Source organism: Diadema setosum, chromosome 22 (genome assembly GCF_964275005.1).
Source record: "Diadema setosum chromosome 22, eeDiaSeto1, whole genome shotgun sequence".
Lineage (NCBI taxonomy): Eukaryota > Metazoa > Echinodermata > Echinoidea > Diadematoida > Diadematidae > Diadema > Diadema setosum.
Genome location: NC_092706.1, coordinates 28,588,770 through 28,611,538, shown reverse-complemented (window position 1 = coordinate 28,611,538; position 22,769 = coordinate 28,588,770). Strand labels below are relative to the sequence as shown.

Here is a 22,769-nt window from a genome sequence, read left to right as displayed (position 1 = left end):
TGGTAAATGTACTGCCTTCATCTGTCAATTTACCATCCTATGGTAATACTATGGTATTACCATTGTAAAAGTACTATGGTAAAACCATGGTAATACATGGTAATACTATGGTATTACCATGGTATTTTTACCATGGTAAATCCATGGTAAATGTACTGCCTTCATCTGTCAATTTACCATCCTATGGTAATACTATGGTATTACCATTGTAAAAGTACTATGGTAAAACCATGGTACTTTTTTATAAGGGTATTGCACAACTTGCGTGACATTTTCATCTGCTGTCGATGGTCCTGCATGGTATGGCCGATCCGATTTATTAATATGACATGTTATGATCTGTTTGTGATCTCTCGACACTTGACATCATTGACTGCGTTGTCCATTGTGCCACTGAGTTCCATCTTCTTGTGCTTTTCATATGGGCCTCACTAACAAGCCCTGCTTCCAGGTTAGGGCCCTAAAACCATTCATGCATGTTTAACTCATGTCAATTTTTGTATTTGTGATTCATATGAAGAGTTTGTTTGCAAAAACCGATAAGTCCATATTTGCCAAATGGAGATATTTGCGATTAATGGTCAAGAAAAATAAAGAGAATAATAAGAAAAATTTTGCTTCTTTTGACCATAACTTTAAAAATGTACCTTTATATGTAGTGACCGATATATCATTTAAAAGGTATTATTTTGTACGTTATGACAGAGACCGTACTTCAAAATCTTCAGAAATGGATCGGTTTTTGCGAACAAACTCTTATATAAATCTTTAGTTTTGAATAAAGTTGAGGTTGAATTGTTACGGGGCCTAACCTAAGTATTTACGCGATGATCAGCTATTATTCTGAGTTGTGGAAAACAATTGCACTGTTATCTGTACTGATTAAGAAGCATGTTTACTGGAAATGTCTTTGAACTGATCGACCTGAACGGAACTGAACTAGCAGAGGTCTTGAAAATGACAACTTGTAAGCGCTGCTGCCGCTGTCCACGGTTTGCACTTCGGTGGTATCCGTACACTGAATCTCCGTATCACTTCCTGCTCAGAACGTGCGCACATTTCAGCTAGATATGTACTACAGAAAACAGTCGACACACAGTCAGTGCCAGCAGGGAATTTCTGATCCTGTAACTGCTGTACTTGGTACATTACATGCATAGGGACCTTGCTACAGGATTCAGAGAACTTGCGATTTCTGTACGCGAAATGGCGGACAGACGACGTCGGAGAAGAGTAAGACTGGATGACAGTGAGACTGTTGAGGGAGCAGATAATGACTCAAATAGTTCTGGTGATGTAAGTATAAACAGCAGTATAACTCCATGGTCTCTCACATTATTTCTTTCGCGTGATTAAGTAGAGCGAAATTAATTAATATCGTCGGTCGAAGGACCAACCCAACGCAACGTTCGCATTCACTGATTCAGTGTGCAGTGGAGTACGCCATGCATACTAGCTCTGCGTGCACTATGGTGTAATCCACACACATTTGCAGATCGTGGAGTAGGCCTAGCCTTTTTGGTTGTAACGAGCTAGTAACGAGCCTGTAACGAGTATTTAACGAGACCACATTCACAGAGAACGAATATAGCGTCTTCCATGTCCCAGCATGCTGCTTGACTTGTACACCTACATGTAGTTAACTAGTATTCTAATAATAAATCTAATCTTAACAGTTATGGTTGAGGGGTCAAGATATTGCGCACGAAAATTTGTGATGCTCTTATAATAGAAATTATTCCACAGTCGTACCTGAATTTCTCAATAAATATCACGAAAATGCAGAAAAATCACCTCCCAGAATCTCCTGATGATACAATGATGGAGTAGTGCGCTGTCGCCGTTTGTATGTCGGACTTAATTTTATGCGTTCAATTTCTCGGGGTATGTAAAGGTCGCGCAGCGCAGCTGCCCTATGAATGTAGTTTCATGCGTGGGTGTCTGCCCCTCTCTGCGGCTGTAACGTGCTTTGGCTTTCGTAGAATATTACAAACGATCGATCGAACAAATTACGAATTCTATCGGCTACGAACGAGACAAGCGAGACGACATGTCTAGGCTACAACATCCTTAACGTTAAAACAGATTTTAAGCTAAGGTACGTAAATTACAAGGTAAAAAATTGGAAATTTAACTCGTTAGTGAAAAATTTGTTCGAAAAAATTGGAAATTTAGTGAAAAATTTGTTCGAAATCAAAATTTCTTGCCTGCTTCCTTCTCATGTTTAGCGGTTGTCAGGTATGTTTATTCCATGGGCGCATCGGCAAATTTTGTGCTTAGTCCTACGCGTAATATTGCTTGCTACACGCAGTTTCGCTATGCGCGACCATTAAGTCCCTGCGCAAGATCTTCGTCGTGACATCCTAGCTATTTCTAGTCAACAATAGGCTAGAATGGAGTGAAAGACTCTCAATGCTTATCTCATCACTGCTCAGCTCCTCAACTAACGTTAGATCTAATGAGTAATGTTACATCTCTAACTTATATGTTAGTTTCTACAATTTTTTGTAGTTTGTGGTGTCGGCTCCATGACCAGATGACATTTGCTTCTGCGACAATTGCCCCCGATATTCCATGAAATATCTGCATGCCAAGACAAACATAAATTTTATTCACAAACATAACCCTACTCCCTAGGTCCTAGATAATCTAACCCTAATCCCCACATCAAACTAGATTCTAAACCTAAAAACATATCACAACCCTAACCCTAAGTAGGCAGGCAGTGCTAAGCCATTGGCCTTACTTTAGAGAAAGTACACACTAACACACACACACTAGATCTATAAACACAGGATACCGGTAACCCCGGACCTTGACCGAAAGATCGACCACCTTGTCGTCGGGGATTGTTCCTCCGTGGAGACTACCTCTCTGGGTTTACGGAATGCCCTCCTTGTGGTGTAGATTACATGTTGTATGGCATGCAGTATCAGAATAGACGACCTATGTTTTATGTGAAGGCTTTCTGGCAGGTTTGCTGAATCACAATCAATCCCCATCTCTCTGCATGTTGTTTTCTTTCATCATCATGACAGGGTGTTGATCAGATAATTATGTGATCCTTCTCTAGGACTATAGTAGTAGGAGTAGTACATCATGAGCAAAACAAACTTGTAAGGTTGTAAGTACCAGAATGTGAACTTGAGATTGTTGAAAAGACAAGCCGAGTAATGACTTAGAAATCTATCTAACATGCACGTTACAAAAACCGGCCAGGTGAGTTGGAATTTAAATCACATGGGTCTGTCTTTAATACATGTAGCTTACAGAAAACCCTCTTTAAAGATGGATAGTAAGATAGAAAAGTTCCTACTGACAGTCCAGTGGTCATACTGTACATTGGAACTATTGATCAACATTTAATCATTTGCCATTAACCCCTCGTTCATTTTGTAATCTTGCTCACAGTAACATACAACAGTCCTCCTGAGGGTAAATATTGATATGCACGTTATGTGTTCTGTGAATCTTCTCTTCGAAATAGGAGAGGAGTACATTACAGGTTGTAGGTATGTGAGAGTTTGGACATAATTATGTCTGTGATATAACAGTACATTGTGTAAAAGTGCTTGTAATGTTGACCTGCGTATCCCCCCCCCCCCCCACACACACACACATACACACAACACTTACAAAACAAAGCAAGCGAGCAAACAAACAAAATGAATTTAAACCAATACAAAATGAAATTAAAAAGAAATTCCAGGTCTATATGTACTGTCAATTGTATAAATCATAATGGGTATCTATTTGATGACATATCAGAGCAAAACTATCTTTTGTTGTGTATATTCTCATGTAAGATTATACTATAGCAGCTCATCGTGTAAACATTAAATGATTTTGACAATGATCCATGTTTTTTCCTCCCTGTAGGAGAGTGACACCATCCTAGACAAAGATGAAGAGTCTGATTATGAGAGTGCTGAAGAGGGAGGACACAATTCCACTGAAGTGAATGCTGCACAAAACACAGAGGTAATGAGTGCATAGTACAGAGCTGCTATAAAACTCCTTGATTCTGCAGGAGGGTCCCTGTAAACTTGAAAGATTTTGTCGTTAAACTATGATCTTTTTCTTTGTGTCCTGACATTTAAGATTATTTTCTACTTTTGAGATGCATGTAATACATAATAGTATCTTTCTGATTGCTCCATGGAGCCTTCCAGATTTTGATGTGTAGACATGGAGATGCTTAACCCCCACCCCCCAAAAAACACAACAACAACAGCAGCAGCAACAACAACAGCGACAACAGCAACAGCAACAAAACAAAAACAACAAGTAAATAGATGTGCAAAGAGTCTTTTAAGTTTACTGTATAGTGTCTTCAGAAACAGAATTGTGTACTCCCTACAAATCTCCTATTCAATTTCTTGTAGACATTTCTGAAGAGAGCTTTTAGCATCACTCAGATATAGTTCATGTCACATGGTCCACCATGGCCAGGCCAGTGCAATCTTGTGGACACGGTGTAAAGAATATTCAAGAATGGTCATTACTTTCACTGTCAATGCCACCAATCTTCTGTCGGGAAGTGAGCTGCAAACAAAATTTCACCCTGGGGCTTGAGGAGAGCAGAGGCAAATGCAGATGATGATGTTGATGATGACGATGTTGATGAGGAGGACATTTATGATGGCGATAATGATGATGATGATGATGATAGATGATGATGATGATGATGATGTTGATGATACTTGTGATGACGGTGATGAAAAGTTTCAAATGAGACATACCCAAATTTGTCTGCAAGCTATTACAGATTTCACAAAATGTCACTTTTGTGACTTTTCCTTTTTTTTTTTTAATACTGGAGAAATCTGATGCAGTCATTGGCAGTGCCCATGGTATCATGCTATGGTCTTTGTCTTTGCTTGTACGGTATGGTCATTAAAGGAGCAGCATCTACATGTTGATAATGAAGAAAACAAAATAAATCAGAACAAAAGAAAAGAAAAGAAATACAATATTGCAAGTGCAGTTTTGAATTGTACCTCTGCATGGTTATTCATATGGATGTATTGCAATTTTATAGCTGGAGTGTATGGTCATTTCTGATGTTCCTTTTTTTGGCACCAGGACTTGCCAAGCACTTCGAATGGAGCCAACGACACTGGCCAAGGGGGTGGATCGGCTGAACAAGAATCAGCATCTCCACCTGTTTCGTCTTCCACCTTAAATGCACCTGCCACCGAAGCATCGGCCGAAGCAGAGGCGGTAGAGGCAGACTCTTCCCAGCCCATGGCGGAGGAGGAGGTTGGTGACCCGAAGAGATCAGAACCAGAAGTCAGAGAGATCTCTGAGAATGAGGAGGTGCCTGCAGCAACACCAGCAAGCACGATTCCTGATTCCCCAGGTAATGTCCAAATGAAGTACTGTATAGGCTGTTATCTTTGGGAGGGTTTATTTCCACAAATTTTGCGAATCATTGTTAGACTGCGAATTCAATAACATGCAAGAATGTCGCCATGTGCTGGAGTAGTAGTGCGCTTGTTTTATAGCCGCGATGTCAATTCGCGAAAACAATGTCTCGAGAAAATGTCTGTGACCTCATTCGCGAAAATATCTGTACGCAAAAATAACGGCTTAATAGCGGCCACACTATTACTTAATGTTGCGAGTGCTAGACTTCTACTGAATGTTCCATGGATGTGAGTGGTTTTAAAATAGGCCCAGAATGTATGATTTAAAGTATGGGTCACAGTTTGGAAATGACAAAGTGATATTCAGTTCAGTTCTTTCTTTCTTTTTTTTATTTTTTTAATCTCTCTCCATTTTGTTTCATTCTATTGTAACCCTTAATTGCTTCTTCAGGCTTTGTAGAGGAAATAGAATTAGTGAAGGGGCCCTTATATTCGAAAAAAAAAAATTATTCCTGTGTATTACCAGGATTGATATTCTGCTGTCACCAACACAATGGTGTGTGGAACTAAAAAGATCCTTTTATCTATACACTTTTAGTGACTATTTTCATTTGATTAACCTTTGGTTTTTAGAGGACAGATCTCCCAGTCAGTCAATATTTGACTGATAGAATTGTGTAAAGCATTCAAGTGTCCATAACTGAGTGGCCCATGACCATTCCCAAAGCAAAACGGTGACATCCTTATCTTAGTCACTACCCCAAAAAACTATAAAGCGTATTTGTATGTTTGTGTATGATAATTTGTTATCTTAGTGTGCCATCTGGTAAATGATAGATGAATGTGAAACACAGAGTATGGGGAGTTGAATTCCTTTAGAGACTCTGATATCAAAAGAGAGTATTTTATACTTTAGTGATACTTGAACTTTTGGGTGAAAGTTGATATTGCTTTTATTATTTTGTGAGTAAAGCACAGAGAGACCGACTTTCGGAAAGGTTGTGAGAGCCAATAGATTTTTTTATCCCCATTATATTCAAGACATCACATACGCTGTAACTTGACCATTACAAAGACACACAGAGTGACACATATCCATGAATGCCTCATATCACCTGGAAATAATTGGGCCAAAGGGCAAACTGATAAAATGTACCTCATAAAGCAAATTTAAAATGTTATGTCTTACACAAATACAGTGTATACTGAAAGTGATGTTGTTGATGCTACCAGTTATGTGTGAAGATGGCTAGATTAATTATGCCTGACATATTCAATGAGGATCTCTCATTTATTTCCTTGACCCCATTTCCAGCAGAGCAAGAATTTGATATGTTGGTACTAAATTCTTCTAAATACCCAATAGCATGTGTTGGTGCACTTGACAGAAATGTAGAGGACATCCAAGTGAGAATTGATGCTTGGGATTCCCTCCCAACGTTTACTTTAAAGTATGTATTGGTTGATATGCATTGGCAATTATCAGCCTGTTCAGATGATAAAAACAAATATCCGTGTAATCATCTTTATGAATCACAATTGCAGTCATGTTTCGAGTTACCAACATTTCAGACGCTCTTTTGTAAAATTGGCTCTTTCAGACGGTAGAAAAATCTTTGTGTAATCATGTGTAGGAATCGCATTTGTAATCTTATCTACCTTTTTGAGTTTTGGAGGTAGGAATTTCCTAACCTGTCAATCAAACTTGCAAAGTGCGCGTTAGCTAGTGCAGTGTAGGCAGATGGCATTATATTTTGCGTTGTCTGTGGGTGGAAGTAAATGTAGGGTTGTGCTAAACTCCATCTCAATTATGGTGTAGTCCAAGGTCAAGCATTTCAGAAGAGAAAGCACCTCCAGACCTCAATTTGCTCATGGAATTTCTAGAATCATGATTGTAATGATTTGCTTTCAGACGCGAGAAATATCTCGATTACAAACGTGATTCATCTAATACAGATTATAATCGTGATTACAAGAGAGATTTTTCTACCATCTAAAAGAGAGATATGTGTTATTTACAGTGTACATCTGTTTTTATGTACTTTACACAGCAGAAGTGCAGGCAGAGACTGCAGTGTCTTCGACCGCTAATGGAGATGAGGTGGCTGACAAGATTGCGGATAGTGACGAACGCCCAGAGGCGGATGTGATAGACCAGAGAGAAGATGCTCAGGCACCTGCTGCTGAAGAAGACCAAGAGACAGCAGAGCAGGAGGAGGCAGAGGAGGAGGCAGTGGAGGAGGATAGAATGAACAAAGGAGGGGAGGAAGGAGAAGTCTTGGAAGAAAAGGAGGAGGTCGAGGAGGAGGAGGAGGACTATGAAGAAGAGGTGGAGGAGGAGGAGGAGTTGGAGGAAGAGATGGAAGATGAAAATGTAAAGGATGGTGAAGAAGATGTCCCAGAGGATGTCCCTGAGGATGGCCAAGAGGATGTCAACGGGGAGGAGAAGGAGGAAGAGGAGGATGGAGTACCAGATGAGGAGAGGCGCAGTGGGGATGGGGAGGTAAGTCATAACATGGTGATGATGGTGGTAAGAAGGAGGTGAGAGGCAATCTAGAAGTAGACCAGGAAAGCTCTTTGTATGGGGATGAGATGATCAGTGAATATGCTGTGATATGTTGATGATAGCCGCAGTCACACTTTGGCAAAACTTCTTGAAGTTTGAGGTCTTAAAGTTTGTGTTCTCAAAGTTTGGCCAGTCTGAGCACAAACTTCGTGCTAAAAATAGGGAAATTTTCTGAATCCTGCCATTCTTTACGAAAGTTTGTGCAGTTTCAGTGTTTGCAGCTGAAACTTTGCAAAGTTTGTCATGTGACGAGTCCACTTCTGGGAGTTAATCTCCACAGTATCATGTGTGCTGTACCAGCTGCCTTTCCTACAGGATTGCTCTCGAAACGATGCTATGGAAGTGTATCATGGCTTAAAAACAAAAGAAAGAAATCTAGCTACCTTTTGATTGTGGTGACAGTGCTTTCACTGTTTCAACTTTTATAGGTAAAGGAGGTTGATTTAGTGGACTGCAAGAAGACCGCAGTAGGTTTCGAGGGTGCTGCCCTCTTGATTCATTTTTTTTTCTTCTTCTTCTTACAGGGTTAAAGGTTACCCTGACCAGATTACCATTAGCAGTGCAGTAATTTGGATGTTATTATTCAGTGGATTTCATTCAAATGTTGTATGACATTGCAAGGTTGGTCAGCTAGGCTCCCATTATTTTGGTGATGCTGCCCACTTTGTTCCTGCTGTTATAGTCTGCTGCAGCACACTTCTTGTGTGAGTTCTACTGACCGCATTCCCTGCTGGATATCATTTATGACTTGCTGTTGAGGTGTAGCATGGGGAACTCTAGCTGCCCATCACTTTTGGTGACAGCCCTGCAGTGGTCCAACTCTCAGATCTCAGTTGAGTAATTTCCCAATTCTTCCACCATGCTGATAAAATGTTAGATATTAGGAATATTCGTGTTGGTGGGGGGGGGGGGGGATACATTTATGTGGAACATGGCTTGTTATTGTTGTTATCAGAAGTTCTGTAGCCTAGCTTGAGGGTGCAGATGTTTGCAGGATCAGCTCTTGCTCTGACAATGACCAGTCTTGTGATGACAAAGGTCGTAGGGTCACATTAAACCATCCTGAAACCAAGAAGGAGATTCTTTAAGTTTGATTTTCCATTCCAATACATACAGGAAGCCCCTCAGGACCTGGATGACGATGAGGACAGAAAGAAGCCCCAGTTTGTACCCAGGAAAGGACCTTTCTACATGCATGACAGTAGAATGTCAGATGATGAGGGAGAAAAAGAAGAGAAAAAGTGAGTATATATTGCGAGTTGTTGAAAAATAAATTACTAGGGAAACTGATGTACAGTATTCTGATATCTTCTGTATTATGTTAGGATAAATGATTTCCGTCGGCAAACACGTAAGTAAAGTCACATGCATTATGTGTGTGCATATGATCTGTTTTGGGTATTAAATCCTGATTTACCTTAATCTCAAGCTTTGGAAAGTGAAATTCTATTCAAAACTGATCTGGCCACTTCATCCATCCCAATTCAAGGATGTTCTTTGCCAAAGGAATATCACTGTGCATTTAAAGTTCATCTTACTTTGATTGTCACCGTGATTTGTGTACATAAAATTCTTTTGTTCACTTGTTGGCACAGGGAGAAATCGGTTCTGCTTGTTCAAACCTTGCGCAGTTGGCCAGCGAGTCAAAATTAGATAGATCTCTCTGTGGGAAGTGGTTCTATGCGAGAAGTCACATGACTGTATTGCACTGAATTGTATGATGAATATCAGGCTTAATTGGAGAGTGGCAAAGGTGGCAGCCAAACGTGGTATCAACATGTAGCTAGCACTGGGAGCTAAGCTGATTTAACATTCATGGAATCAATAGCAATATTAACATTTTGCTCAGATAACTAAAAAATGCAGTATTAATGTGTTTTTGTCACATTGTCGTATGATAATCTATGATAATTTATTGTGTGGGGGATTGTGAACTTATCAATAAAAAGTAACTTCAAAGGCAAATCTTTGGAAATTAGCAGGCCTTTACCACTATCAAACCATGACATTTGTGCATTCAACAAAATATTTACTTGTAGCCCATAAGTCTTACATGGGTTCAAAACATTTCATATAATTTGGAAATTAACACCCTTCAAAAAGCATTCCACAGAGAAATATTGGTAGAAGAATTCTCTAGATTGTCATTGATCTACAGGATATGGAGAGTTTGTAAAGCCATAGTCACCCAGTACCCATTCTGGCACTTTTTGACTTTGCCCTTTTACACCATATGATTTAATACTGTACGAGCTGAAATTTTCGCGGTGGTTTTATTTTCGCGAATTTCGCGAATCGCCTTTGAACCGCGAAAATAACAACACGCGAAAATAACAATGTGCGAAAACAAAAACGCGCGAGACCCTCGCAACCGCGAAATTAACAACACGTGAAAATGTCCTCTAAGTAGCAATTCGCGAAAATATCTGTACGCGAAAATTTCAGCTCGTACAGTAGTCAGAGAGCAAAACAATGCTGACTTTGCCATGCCTGTGGAAGTGGCATCTATTTTCCTGTACCAAAAATTAGTGGCATCCTTGTCCTTCGTCTTCTTCCGCAGACCGCAAGAAAAGAAGAAGCTGTGGAACAATGAGGACAGGTGGCGGCACGATCGCTACGTCGAGGAAGACCAGGCACCCAAGTCGCGGCAGGAGATCCACGACATCTACGGCTTTGACATCAGGAGGGGGCGGGAGGAGGAAGTGCCGCTGCCCAGGAGGGGGCTGGGCAGGGGGCGTGGCAGAGGAAGGGGGAGGGGCAGAGGGCGGGGCCGTGGAAGAGGATACCGAAGGAGGGAGGAGGAGGAAGTTGAGAGAGAGGACTATGAGGAATCAAGACCTAGAAGGTTTGAAAACACTTTTTGATCTTTTTTCTCAATCTTATCAAGTCTGTTTTTATATTTCACACAGCAAAAGCAGTAAGCATTCAAGCTGTTTTTTTTGTATCAAATGCTTGCCTGAAATTTCTCTATTCTTGGTATTGGAGAGGAAGCTTGGTGGGTTCCGTGATTATCTTTATATAACTTCCAACCTGTTGTAAAACTGTAATTCAACAAAAACACTCTTATTGAGATGCCCGTTAGATGCTTAATCATGTAACCCTGCGTTCACATTAGTCCCCGCGACGTGGGGAAAGTCCCACACTGTGGGACTTTCTCCTAAAAAACCATAATGTGAACGCTCGCTGGGACTTGTCCCCTCGTCCCCTCCAAGCAAGTCGGTACGGGGACAAGGTTTGGATGGGAGAGTGACCTTGGGGCGAAATTGATAGCGTCCAGCTGTGGTCATCAAATGTGCGCATGCGCGATGCCTGATTTCGAGTGCAGCACAGCTTGCCCCAAGCCCCATTTGCTCCCACAGCTCGAGGACAGATGAGATAGCAGTGTGGATGGTCGGTCGTAAAAAAGATAAGACCTCTGGTGACTGTCCCCGCGACTCGGGGTCCAATGTGAACACAGGGTAATTGACACATCGTTGATCAGTAGAACTTTCAATATTTTAATTTGTTAATTTCTTACTGATATCTAGCATCACAACCTACATGCAAAACAGCATCTCTCTGGTAGAATAATTTTTTTTTTTTCTTTAAAGAAGAGAAAACACTAATGCTAATATTTGAACATTTTCCTCTCACAGACCAGTTTACAGCAGGAAGCAGGAGGCTCCACCAAGGCAAGACTTTCGGGAGGAACAGGAGGAGGAGGAGTGGCCATCATTAGAAGAGACACAAAATCGACATGTGCCCAAGCGTGCAGGTCGGATGCAAGCAGCGGCCAATTCGTGGGCGGATCAGCTGGAGCAGCAGGAGAGGAAAGAGAGGCCCATCCAGCGGGAAGGGCAGCAGGCCAGAGACGGCCCGCATGAGCAGGAGAGATTCAATGATGCCCGGGAAGACGGAAACCAGAGGCCGAGGAGCAGAGGCAGGGGAGGAAGGCAAGGGTATCAACAGGGCAGACACAGTCAGCGACGAGAGCACGACCGTTCAGATCAGCAGGAAGATCTGAACGATTACGAAAGGAAGTGGGGCTTCAAGGGCAGGGTTGACCAGCGACGTGGCGAGAGGATCAACGGGGGCGGTGCAAGTAGTGGAAAGACTGCCGAGGAGAGAGCGAACGATGCCTATCTGGAACGGCAGAACCGTAGGAATGAACGCAATCAGGGTGCCAGCCAAAGAACAGCTTTCAATCGGGATGATTATGAGCGTACTGGTCCACGAAACCCAGATGAGGCCAACGCTCGTCAGGGTCAGGGAAGACGCAATCAGCAACATGGTAGCCGTGGCGATGGCCCACGGTACAGGGACAATTACAATGTCTCCCAAGATAGGGACGCGAACAGAGAACACAAGAGGCAGTGGGTGAATAGGAGTTATAACAAACCAGAAGTGGGTTCAGGAGACTATGCACAGCAAGATAGAAGTTGGGTTGACAAACGTGATTCCCAGAAAGGCTATCAGAGAACTACCCCTACCAACCAAGGTAGGCAAGACTCAAACTCACAAAGAACAATGCGGCAGTCTCCTGCGCCCGCCGAGTGGCCGCCATCCCACGGTGATGGGGTTGGTGACGCTCCGGCGCAGAACAGCAGGGAGCCGGCGGGCAGCAGAGACCATGACGAGCAGCAGCCCAGGCGGCAGCGGGAGAGCAAGGCGTACTCCCGAGATCGTCGACAGCGGGCGGGACGGCAGGAGGCGCGGGAGGGCCAGGAGGAGAACGCCCACACCCAGGAGGTGGACGAAAAGGAGATGGAGGGACTCAAGGAGCTGGTGAGGGAGCTCAAGGCAAACATCAAGGAGGGGGAGAACGCCACCAGCTGGGCTCACTCCGACTACGACGTCCAGTCCAAGATTGAGATGAGGCCTGTCATTGAACCTGTTGGCGTGGAAGGTAGGGGAAACTTTGTTTCTCGTCCTCAAAGCTACTAACAGACAATGACAATGCCATAAGTATATTAAAGATGCTCTTTCTACTTTGTAATGGCTAAAAAGAATTGTTGAATTGTGTTGGCTTTGAGCTGTATGACAATACTCGATATAGTCTAATACGCACTCAATGCATAAGAGTGTTAAAAATCATGCTGTCAATTTTGCAGAGCTTTGAACAAAGATCACCATGTTAGTAATCTGTCTCTGAAGTGATTTTCCCCCTTTTAGCTGGCAGAAAAGTCTCTTGTAATCATAATCTATTATCTCTCTTTCAAGAATCATGATTGTAATGGAGATAGTTCTTAAGTTGCGTTCGATAATTATCATTATCATGATTCTAGGACCTTAAAAGTGCAATTAGCAAATCGAGGTCTGAAGGTGTTATTGCATCTTGATTTGTTTGATTTATTTTGCTTCCTGTCTGTAAGACTTTTAAACCTCCAAAACATGGTTGAGGAGGCGGAGCTCAGCTCGACCTTATATTTACATGTACTTCTGCTCAAAGACTGCAAAATGTGATGCAACTTGCCTGTGCTGCAGGCATGCTTTGTGAGTTTGATTTCCAGGTCAGGAAGCTTGTAACTCCAAAACTCAAATCAGGATTCCAATCATGATTAATGAACATGATTACAAGAGAGATTTTCTATCTGAAAGAGCTTTGCTTTTAGCATTTTAGCGTCTGTAAGGGCCGTAACTCAGAACATGATTGCAATCATGATTCATAGTGATAATTTTAAGAGATATTTTCTTTCGTCTGAAAGTTACCTTTGTCCAAACACTACTAATGTGTATGGGAAAAAAGTTTGGTAATCAGGTCAATCACTGATCTTCATGTTTCTTGAAGTGGTTAAACAAGCATTTTCAGATATGAATTGTCTTGAATTCAAATTTGGGAGGGGATGGGGGATTGGAACATACTTGGTGTAATAACTACCAATATCTGATCAAAGCCTTGCATTTGTGTGTGAACAACCATGAGGGAATATAGTTTAGATTTAGCTCTGTGGACAATCTGTGGTGAGATGGGATGTAATCTCGTTTGAAGCAGGTATGCATCTTTCAGAGAGTATGCCAGAGCATTTACTAAATTAATGCTCTGATCATTTCATGGTGCCTGATAAGGTTAACCTCATTTTAATGAGCTGCCTGTGACTGCTGAAATTTTCTGATTGTATCGGGTACATGCTATTCTTTTTTACATCAGGGATGAAAACACCGTATATAACAGGAATGGGACAGTCTGCAAAATTATCTTGTTACATCAGGTGTCTCGCTATATCTGACCTTGCTGTAACAAAGTTCCACTGTACACACAAAGCGTCCATGTGTCTTCTCTCCCTTTTGTATTATCACACTTTCGCTTCATATTCAATTTTCATATCCCATTATAGTAATCATTGTGGTTTGTGGCTCAAGTATGTTTATATAGTTTATGTAGACAGTGTAAAACATGCAGTAACTTTTACACATACAGCAGTGTGCTGTATTGTCTAAGCCTTGTATAGGAAAGTGCTACACTGTATTCCTGTTTTTGTGTTGACTTTGGTGTATTTCACGATAAACCTTGATTTTGAGGGATTTATGTTGATTAACCCATTGCATTGGATCTTTCCTTTAGTCCCAGTCCAAGGTCCTGAAGGTGATCATAGGCAGGAAAGATACGACAGGAGAGAGGTAAGATATCAGATTTGATGCCGAGGATCCAAGGCATTTTGACGGACAATGTATTTCATGGGATTACATCAATTGTATTTTTTTTGTATCGTCTGTTTCCATCGCTGTGAGAATGGAGTAAATTTTATAAGTGGGAAATTTGTGGGGGGAGAACAATAAATGGCTGACTGTCATCATAATGTTTAACATTGTTTGCATCTCGGTGCATATGAATTAAGCACATCTTGAAGAGGGCAATGACTAAAAACAAAAAGATATTCCACCCACTTACACACCAAACAAGCATTTAGGCAAAGGTCACATATTTTAACAGGCGAGTGCTCATTCACTTTACTTGGCCTGCATCAAGTTCTCTTTATTGTGGGAAAGTGGGTTCAAAGCACACTGTGGAATTCTCAGGACCATTTGATTTTTTCTTTTTAAATGCAATAGCCTGCGTATCCAAAGAATTTGTGTCTGTTGAATGTTACAGTCCTTGACAAAATGAAGAAAAAATGTTGTCCATTGGTGTACAGTAAAATCAAGACAACCCCTGCAGGAGATATTACAATTTAGGCCTGTGCTAGCCCTTTTCCACCCTCAAAAGAATTGTCTATAGTATCAACATGTCCAAACGGGAACAGTTGAGACAGCTCCTGATTTTTTACACCTGTCAACTCAGTTACCTTGATTGATGACCTGTGTGCTGCATTTCTTTCCTGTCCAGTGATATGTTTGAGAAATCTGTGGTCATTGGACTTATTTGTATAGAAAATGGTTAAAGGACCTCCTGATTATTTTCAGACTTTTACATTTGAATAACTATGAATTAGTTAAACTGAGTACAGAGTTTCAGAATTTATAGTGATTGGGATGAGGAATGGGAATGTTTTCAAAATTTATAACAAATTGCAATGAACAAGGATGATGACATGGCAGCCTCACCATAACAATGCAGGAGTTGGAGCTCAAGGAAGCAGAACAAAAGAAGAAGGCATGCACAGATTATTCACAGGTGAACTTGTTGAGTAAGTGGAATTGTAATGGAATTACACTGCTACATTTCTGAAATATATGAGGCTCTGATGTCATCAACACGGTTCTGTGTAGTTTGTTTAAGATTTTCAGTTTAGTGGTTTCTCTGCTCAAGGACCACAATAAATTCCACAAATCTATGTCACATGGAGCTCTCGATTTATGTACTACATGATGTGAAATTATGAAAATCGTCTGGAATGTCCCTTCAAGTCATTGATTGTGGTTCTCTTATTTCTGTCACAGCGGGGAAGGCCTAAGAGGTACTCCTCCCAGAGGCAGAGGGGTGCCCCAGAAGGTCCCCACACCAACGTTCAGAACCAGAGCCAGCCACCCAGAGGTAAGAACAGGGGAGCCTGCCTTCCACATGGGGCCTCATTGCACCAGGACCTGTGTCTTGATGGCCAAACTTGAGAAAGCAAGATGCCTTTTTGTTGTTGTTGTTGTTGACAGTCGAACAACAAGTGTTTTGGAGCAACCACTATTAGATAAAGAGTGTGCTTATCCTATGTTTACTTTGCTTTGCATTAAAAAGAAGAAAGAAAAATTCAAACAAGCTATTCTCACATTCTGTTCTGGATTGTCTGACAATATTTACAGTGATGAAGAGGAGTATTAAAAAATGGTTGTATTGTACGTATGTTTATGTAATGTATACAACAAAATTGATATTTGATTGCAAGTATAATCTTAAATACAGGCAGTCCATGGGTTGTAAACCAGCTATATTTTTTGGTGCGGATTCATTAATTTTGGTTTGTTTTTGATTGATTACCTTTCATTTGTGTATTTATTGAAGGCAAAATATTCATTGTTGAACTCGAACTGCCATTTTTTGAACTGCCCTCTGCCGTGTGAGAAAAGGAAAAGAGGAAGACATGTTTACAAGCAAATGGATGATGAATAAATAAAACAGAGAAATAAACGTTCTCACTATCAGCCCCTTAGAACATGTGCTTGACCCTTATGTATGTTTGCAGGACATGGATACCAGCCAAACCAGGGGCAGGGGGACTACACCTCCCAAACTCCACCCCTCCAACCACCAATGACCTCACCCCCTCACCACGTGCACCACCCCACGCCGGTGAGGGGAGGGGAGGCCCACGGGATGGCCGGCAGCCCCGAGGCCCAGCAGAGGATGGCACCGCCGCCCCATCCTCCACCTTCACAGGACGTCATCATCCAACATGAAGTACACCCTGGTGAGTTGCAGCATCTTTCATTGGGGTCTGGAGAAAAGACTACTGTAAGATAATATATATTCGCGGCATGAAATTTTCGCGAATTGGAGCCGACAGCCTTTTTCTTTTCATGAAATATTTGCGAGTTGCTTCTAACATTCAATGCATATAGTGTAGACAAGAACTTTCACATGCATTTTAATTCCGCGAATCTTGGCTCTTGCGAAATTCGCGATATCAAAATGCACGGGAACTTTCCTCGTTTTACAGTGTGTCCATTCAAGTCAATATAGTGGCAAAACGGAATTTGCTCAAACTTTCACTGGCCTGTTCCTCTTCTTTTTCTGCTTCTATTCACACGAACTAATTTTCAGGGTGGAATTTCCTTTAAAGTGTGAGAAATTTCAATACAACTGTATCTTGAAGGCATTAAATCAATTGCAGTCCTTGTTAATGTGAATGGGAACTTGTTCAAAGAGGGGCTTAAATTGATTCTCTTTTTCTCTCTCTCTGTCTATCTGTTTATCTATCTATCTATCTATCTCTCTATCTATCTATCTATCTATCTATCTACTGTATACGCCGAATATTTCGCGAGGTTTTTATTTTCGTGAATTTTGCGAGTCAGGTGCTATTTGCGAAATTGAAGACACGCGAAAATAATCTGATATTAATGTATACGCACACATATACATTTCTTTGTTCAGTGCAGTACTCCACGATTCCGAATTTAACCACTCGCGAGATTGTCGGGAAGTCCCGATAGCGAAAGTTTAGACTCGCTATTTTATATATGGCGTATACAGTATCTATCTATCTATCTATCTATCTATCTATCTATCTATCTATCTATCTATCTATCTATCTATCTATCTATCTATCTATCTATCTATCTATCTTTGTATCTATTTAATTCTATTTTATATTCACTTAATATTTTTGTATTTTTCCTTGTTAGGTATGCGGCCACCAGCACCAGGACACCTACCAAGTGCTGCATTCTTCCACACCCCCAACCACCCTCCCCCTCAGATGATCCAGCCCCCTCCCCCTAACCAGCTCCCACCCCCTCAGTTCATGGGCGGGCCGGTCATGTTTATGGGGCCCCACTACCCCATGGTTGGCTCCCAGGTACCCATGCAGCACTATGCAGTCCCACCTCCGGTAAGTGACGCCAAGTGGCATTTGGTTTTTGGCAAGTTTGGCGTTTCATATTCCTTACCTCGTTTTGCACATCCCAACATCTTAAAGGTCCTGTTTACCTTTGGGAGCAGTGATTTAAAAAAATGTTCAAGATATCACATTTGATGCATATGTGTAGGTCTGTTGTATCACAAAACATCCTACCATATAAAATTTTTGCAATAAAGCCTAAAGTATAAGGAGATATCAGTATTTTTCTCATTAAACCGTAACTGTAGACGGTTTAGTCTGGAAACATTTTTATTATAACTATTGTTCATATTTTGTATATATAACAATGCTTAACATCGATTATACTGGTTCAAATTTTTACATTGGCCGTTTCTATCCCTAAATCACATTTCAGAACTATTTTGAAGCACTAATGCTTGAGTTTTGTTTCATCTCCAAATGGTAAATTATGCCTTTAACCTGCTGATCGACAAGTCTCAAAACTGATCTGTTATAATCATTATGAACTTTGTGCTTGGAGGTCATGTCGCTAAAAAACTGTGCACACCTTGTAGAGAGGTTTTGTCTTAAGGTGTCACTCAGCCATGACTTACATGATTAGTTTGTTTTACAGCTGTTATAAATTAGCACAGCATAATTCACAGGCTGTACCTAAAAAAAAAAATGAACAAGCCCAAATGAAATGATGTTGGTGGAAATCTCGAAGTGAAAGTATTTTCTGTTGTAAGGTATACTATATATTTTTATAACAGGTATAATAATAATAAACTTGTTCTGAGATACCAATTACCATATACAATGTATCTGGATTGGGCTAATAGCTGTCAAAGTTATAATTTGAAGGTGCATCGAGGGGATTATTTGTGTCAGCATATCAGGAGTTATGCATAAAATTGAAGCCATAAAATGTATTCACATACAATGATTGTGAGGCACGTAGAGCCAGTTGTGAAATGCAGTCGTGTGAGTTAAAGGAATTCAATGAAAAGTATCAGTAGTCTGTAAATAAGTTATTATACTTAAGCTATGCTTCAGAATGTCAAACACACAATTGTTGAATAGTGAAGATTGTATTAGCTGATAAACTTTGGATAACTAGATTGATTGAAGCTTCATATCTGTCAACACAGAAGCCAACTGATAGGAATGTGTGTCACAAATATAATTTTTAAATGCACGATTGTACCAGGAACATGTGGCTGTTACTTTCTGACCTCCGTTATTTCCCTGAAATTATTCCTTCCTAAACTAGCAATCTGTTCCTCCCCCTCGTCAGCACGGTGCGTCACGCCCCCCTCCCCAGCAGGGTCCACCACACCCACAGCCGTCGGGCCAGCCGCCCCCGCAACAACCACCACCATCCCACCAGCCGCCTCCACCCCAACGACAGCAGGCCCCGCCCGACGACGGCAACATGCAAGGCAATCGGCATCCAGGATCTCAGGAGGTAGGAGGTATCACCTACTACTCGCCAGAGCTGCAACAAAACATCAAACGGCAACTTCCTCTAAAAAGGCAGGCGAACCCTCTACCTATAGAACCGCCTCCTCCAGAGGTAAGCCACAGAGATTAACTCTGTCTGCGACCAGACACCTTGCCCATTTTGACAAGCCTTTTCATCTGCCTATTAGTGATCCCTCCAAACTTGACCCAGCTGTAAAGTTAGCAAGCTCTCAGGTGTAGCAACGTGCCTTAATCCAACAGGAAGGCCATGGTGAAAAGAAAGGGGTTAAGGGGATTAGGTAATCTCTACTAATTGGCAATAAGTTTCAAGATGTGTGCTAATCAGCAAATAGAGCACTCTAGTGCGTGTGCCAATCAGCGAACAATAGACAGGAGGGGTTGATATGAATGCCCCTTTGGATTGACGAACCCATCCCCGCATGACTGATTTGATGGGCAATTTTACTGATATGATGGTCAAGAAGTTAAATGTATGATGCTAGAAATAACGATTAGAGAGAAAAATATCAAGAATAGAAAACTGAGGATAGTTTCAATGGCATATGTCTTCAAACTTACTAGGAGCACTATGGTAAAACAGTACCATGGAAGTGCATCCCCTCAAAACAAAGCCCCATATCAATGATTTTGAACCATTCCTTGTATATCCCTGAATTTCTACCCATTCTGCTCATACTTCATTTCCCTAGTATGGCCTATGCCTGTTCTGTGTGTGTGAGAAAAAAATACAGTAAACCTCGTGCAAGTCAACATGCAAAGGACCAGGGATAATCTGGCGACTTATGCAAAAGAAAACTTCAGGACGTTGTCATTTTGGTCAACTTGCGCTATTTTTGAATTGAATGCGATGTTGACTTATACGAGGTATACTGTGTGTGGTCCTTGAGGATAACCAACTCCTGACCATCATCTTGTATTCTTCATCTAACAAACACTGTGTGGAACTTTCTTGTCACTATTGTCTTGCTATCTGACTTTGCATTCTTCTCATCGCTGAACAATGAAAACAGTAACATACCTTAAGGCAAACAATTAGAGATTATGAGGCTCAGTGATTCAGTGATGTTTTGTAGGCGGAAGGGAAATTTCCATGTACTGAATAAAAGACGATGTTTTTCACTGAATAAAAAGATGATGATCTGAGAAGATTTACCAGTTATACTGAAATGATTACTACTGGATTGTCACCATGAAGAGATATCACTTGTGAATGCGTATTTACATTAATGTGTAGGAAGAGATCAATCATATGGGTGGTAAGGGACTCATCATGCTAACAATGAAGGATGCATGAATGTCCTCCATGAAGTTTGGAATGCTCACCCTGCTCAAAAAACAAAAACAAAAACAAAAAACAACAACAACAAGAAACAACAATCTCTTAACCTTCTATTTGCAAGTTCACTTAGTTCCTATATTTTGTGTTGTCGGTCCCATATGGTGTAGTCCACAATACGCTAATTGTATTTTCAGTACTTGAGGAAGATCACCAAAAGTTTCACAAGGTGATGCCTACAGTGTCATATAAATGTTCATCGGAAAGGCAAGTGCAAAGTAAACAAGCAAACAAGAACAAAACAATACAAAACATAACAAAACAAAGCAAAACATGATATTATATAAGTTTTGTGTGTCCATATGTGCATATGTTTAGGTATACAGTATTAACCTCTGTAAATTATTTTCATCTTTATTTGAACTGTGACTAATCTCTCTTTTTCACATTTCATTTTCTCTTTCTTTCCATCTGTCACTTCATTCCTTTCTAATTTTCCTCTTTGTTCCATCTTTTTATCCCCCGTTTCTCACAGACATGCAGGAAATCCTGATCATTGTCAGAGAGGAGGTTAAAGTTATTGTTATAAGTTACATCATAGATAAATTAAATATCTTTATTTTAATGATTAAATGTGCTAAATTATTGTTTTGTATTAACCACAATGTAAAGAAGCATTACAATAAACCTTAATTGTCCTGACAAGCTTCTGAAATGTTCACGTTCTACAAACCTTTTCATAGTCAGTTGACATAGTTGATATTTCTTGAAAGTTTTATTGTGATAAGTTTTTTTTTACAAATGATTATCTAATTCATTGTTTCATGAATAGTTTGAAACAAAACATATTAAGCTTTCTATGAGTACCATGCTGTCACTAAAGCAATAAATGTATGTCATGAGTGTACATGAGAAACATGTATGTGGAATTGTAAGTCTTTCCATAACTTAGCGTCGAATAGATAATTGAGTTGTGAAAGTATTTGATAAAAAAATGCGTGTATCGGTGTCACAAAGCGTAAACGCAACGTAGTGTGCATGTACTGACTGGGTGATGTGATTCCTTGAAATTTAGTTCTTTGACCTTGTTTTCTCGGCTTCGAAGAGCGATAGTAATTGATCGTGCCCGGTTTTGTGTCATGTCCTGGCACTCAGCAAACCTGGAAGTGCAGGGCTGCCCAGCCTCCCGTATTCTGCAGGAGGCTGCCAGAAAATCTGAATTTTTTTTTACAGTCCGACCTCTTTTACCCGGCCACATGGGGACTTGTGCTCGTCCAGATAGGGGATTTAGCTGGATATGGAAGAGACAATTTTTTTTTTAATGTACACAGCTGCAGACCCAGTGATGTAGCTAGATAAGTAGCGTACACCACAACTGTGTTGTAACCTATGCTGGCCTACTTAAAATTATAGTCCGTTTTAATTCGGAAATTTGAAACATTTTTATGCCTCCGCCACGAAGTGGTGCCGGAGGCATTATGTTTTCGGGTTGTCCGTCCGTCCGTCCGTCCGTACGTCCGTACGTACATCCGTCCGCTTTCGTTTACGCGATAACTTGAGTAATATTTACTGGAATTTTACCAAACTTGGTCCAAGTATGACGTATGATGGGGCAATGATTTGATAAGATTTTGGGTGAAATCGGTTAAAGGTCAAAGGTCAAAGGTCAAGGTCAAATCATGAAATTGTATCCGTTTACGCGATAACTCAAGACTGGATGGAGCAAATTTCACCAAACTTTGTTGGAGGATGATGTATGATGGGACAATTACTTGATTAGTTTTTCATTGAAATTGGACAGAGGTCAAAGGTCAAAGATCAAGGTCAAATCATGAAATTGTATCCGTTTACGCGATAACTCAAGACTGGATGGAGCAAATTTCACCAAACTTTGTTGGAGGATGATGTATGATGGGACAATTACTTGATTAGTTTTTCATTGAAATTGGACAGAGGTCAAAGGTCAAAGATCAAGGTCAAATCATGAAATTGTATCCGTTTACGCGATAACTCAAGACTGGATGGAGCAAATTTCACCAAACTTTGTTGGAGTATGATGTATGATGGGACAATTACTTGATTAGTTTTTCATTGAAATTGGACAGAGGTCAAAGGTCAAAGATCAAGGTCAAATCCTAAAATTT

General features: G+C 40.8%; 1 protein-coding gene across 2 annotated transcripts; it reads left to right on the top strand.

The window, feature by feature from the left end:
- Positions 1-1,167: 1,167 nt before the first annotated feature.
- LOC140245057 (uncharacterized) lies at positions 1,168-21,940 on the top strand. 2 transcript variants are annotated; one of them, XM_072324653.1, is made up of 13 exons: positions 1,168-1,296; positions 3,880-3,981; positions 5,086-5,362; positions 7,424-7,872; positions 9,052-9,176; positions 10,496-10,780; positions 11,571-12,820; positions 14,477-14,532; positions 15,793-15,886; positions 16,527-16,751; positions 17,689-17,894; positions 19,138-19,440; positions 21,161-21,940. In XM_072324653.1, exons 1-13 carry the CDS (start codon positions 1,207-1,209, stop codon positions 21,176-21,178), a joined length of 3,480 nt encoding a protein of 1,159 aa, XP_072180754.1. In that variant the 5' UTR covers positions 1,168-1,206; the 3' UTR covers positions 21,179-21,940. The 2 variants fall into 2 exon arrangements, with proteins under 2 accessions (XP_072180754.1, XP_072180753.1); XM_072324652.1 differs by having other exon boundaries at positions 7,421-7,872.
- Positions 21,941-22,769: the final 829 nt, after the last annotated feature.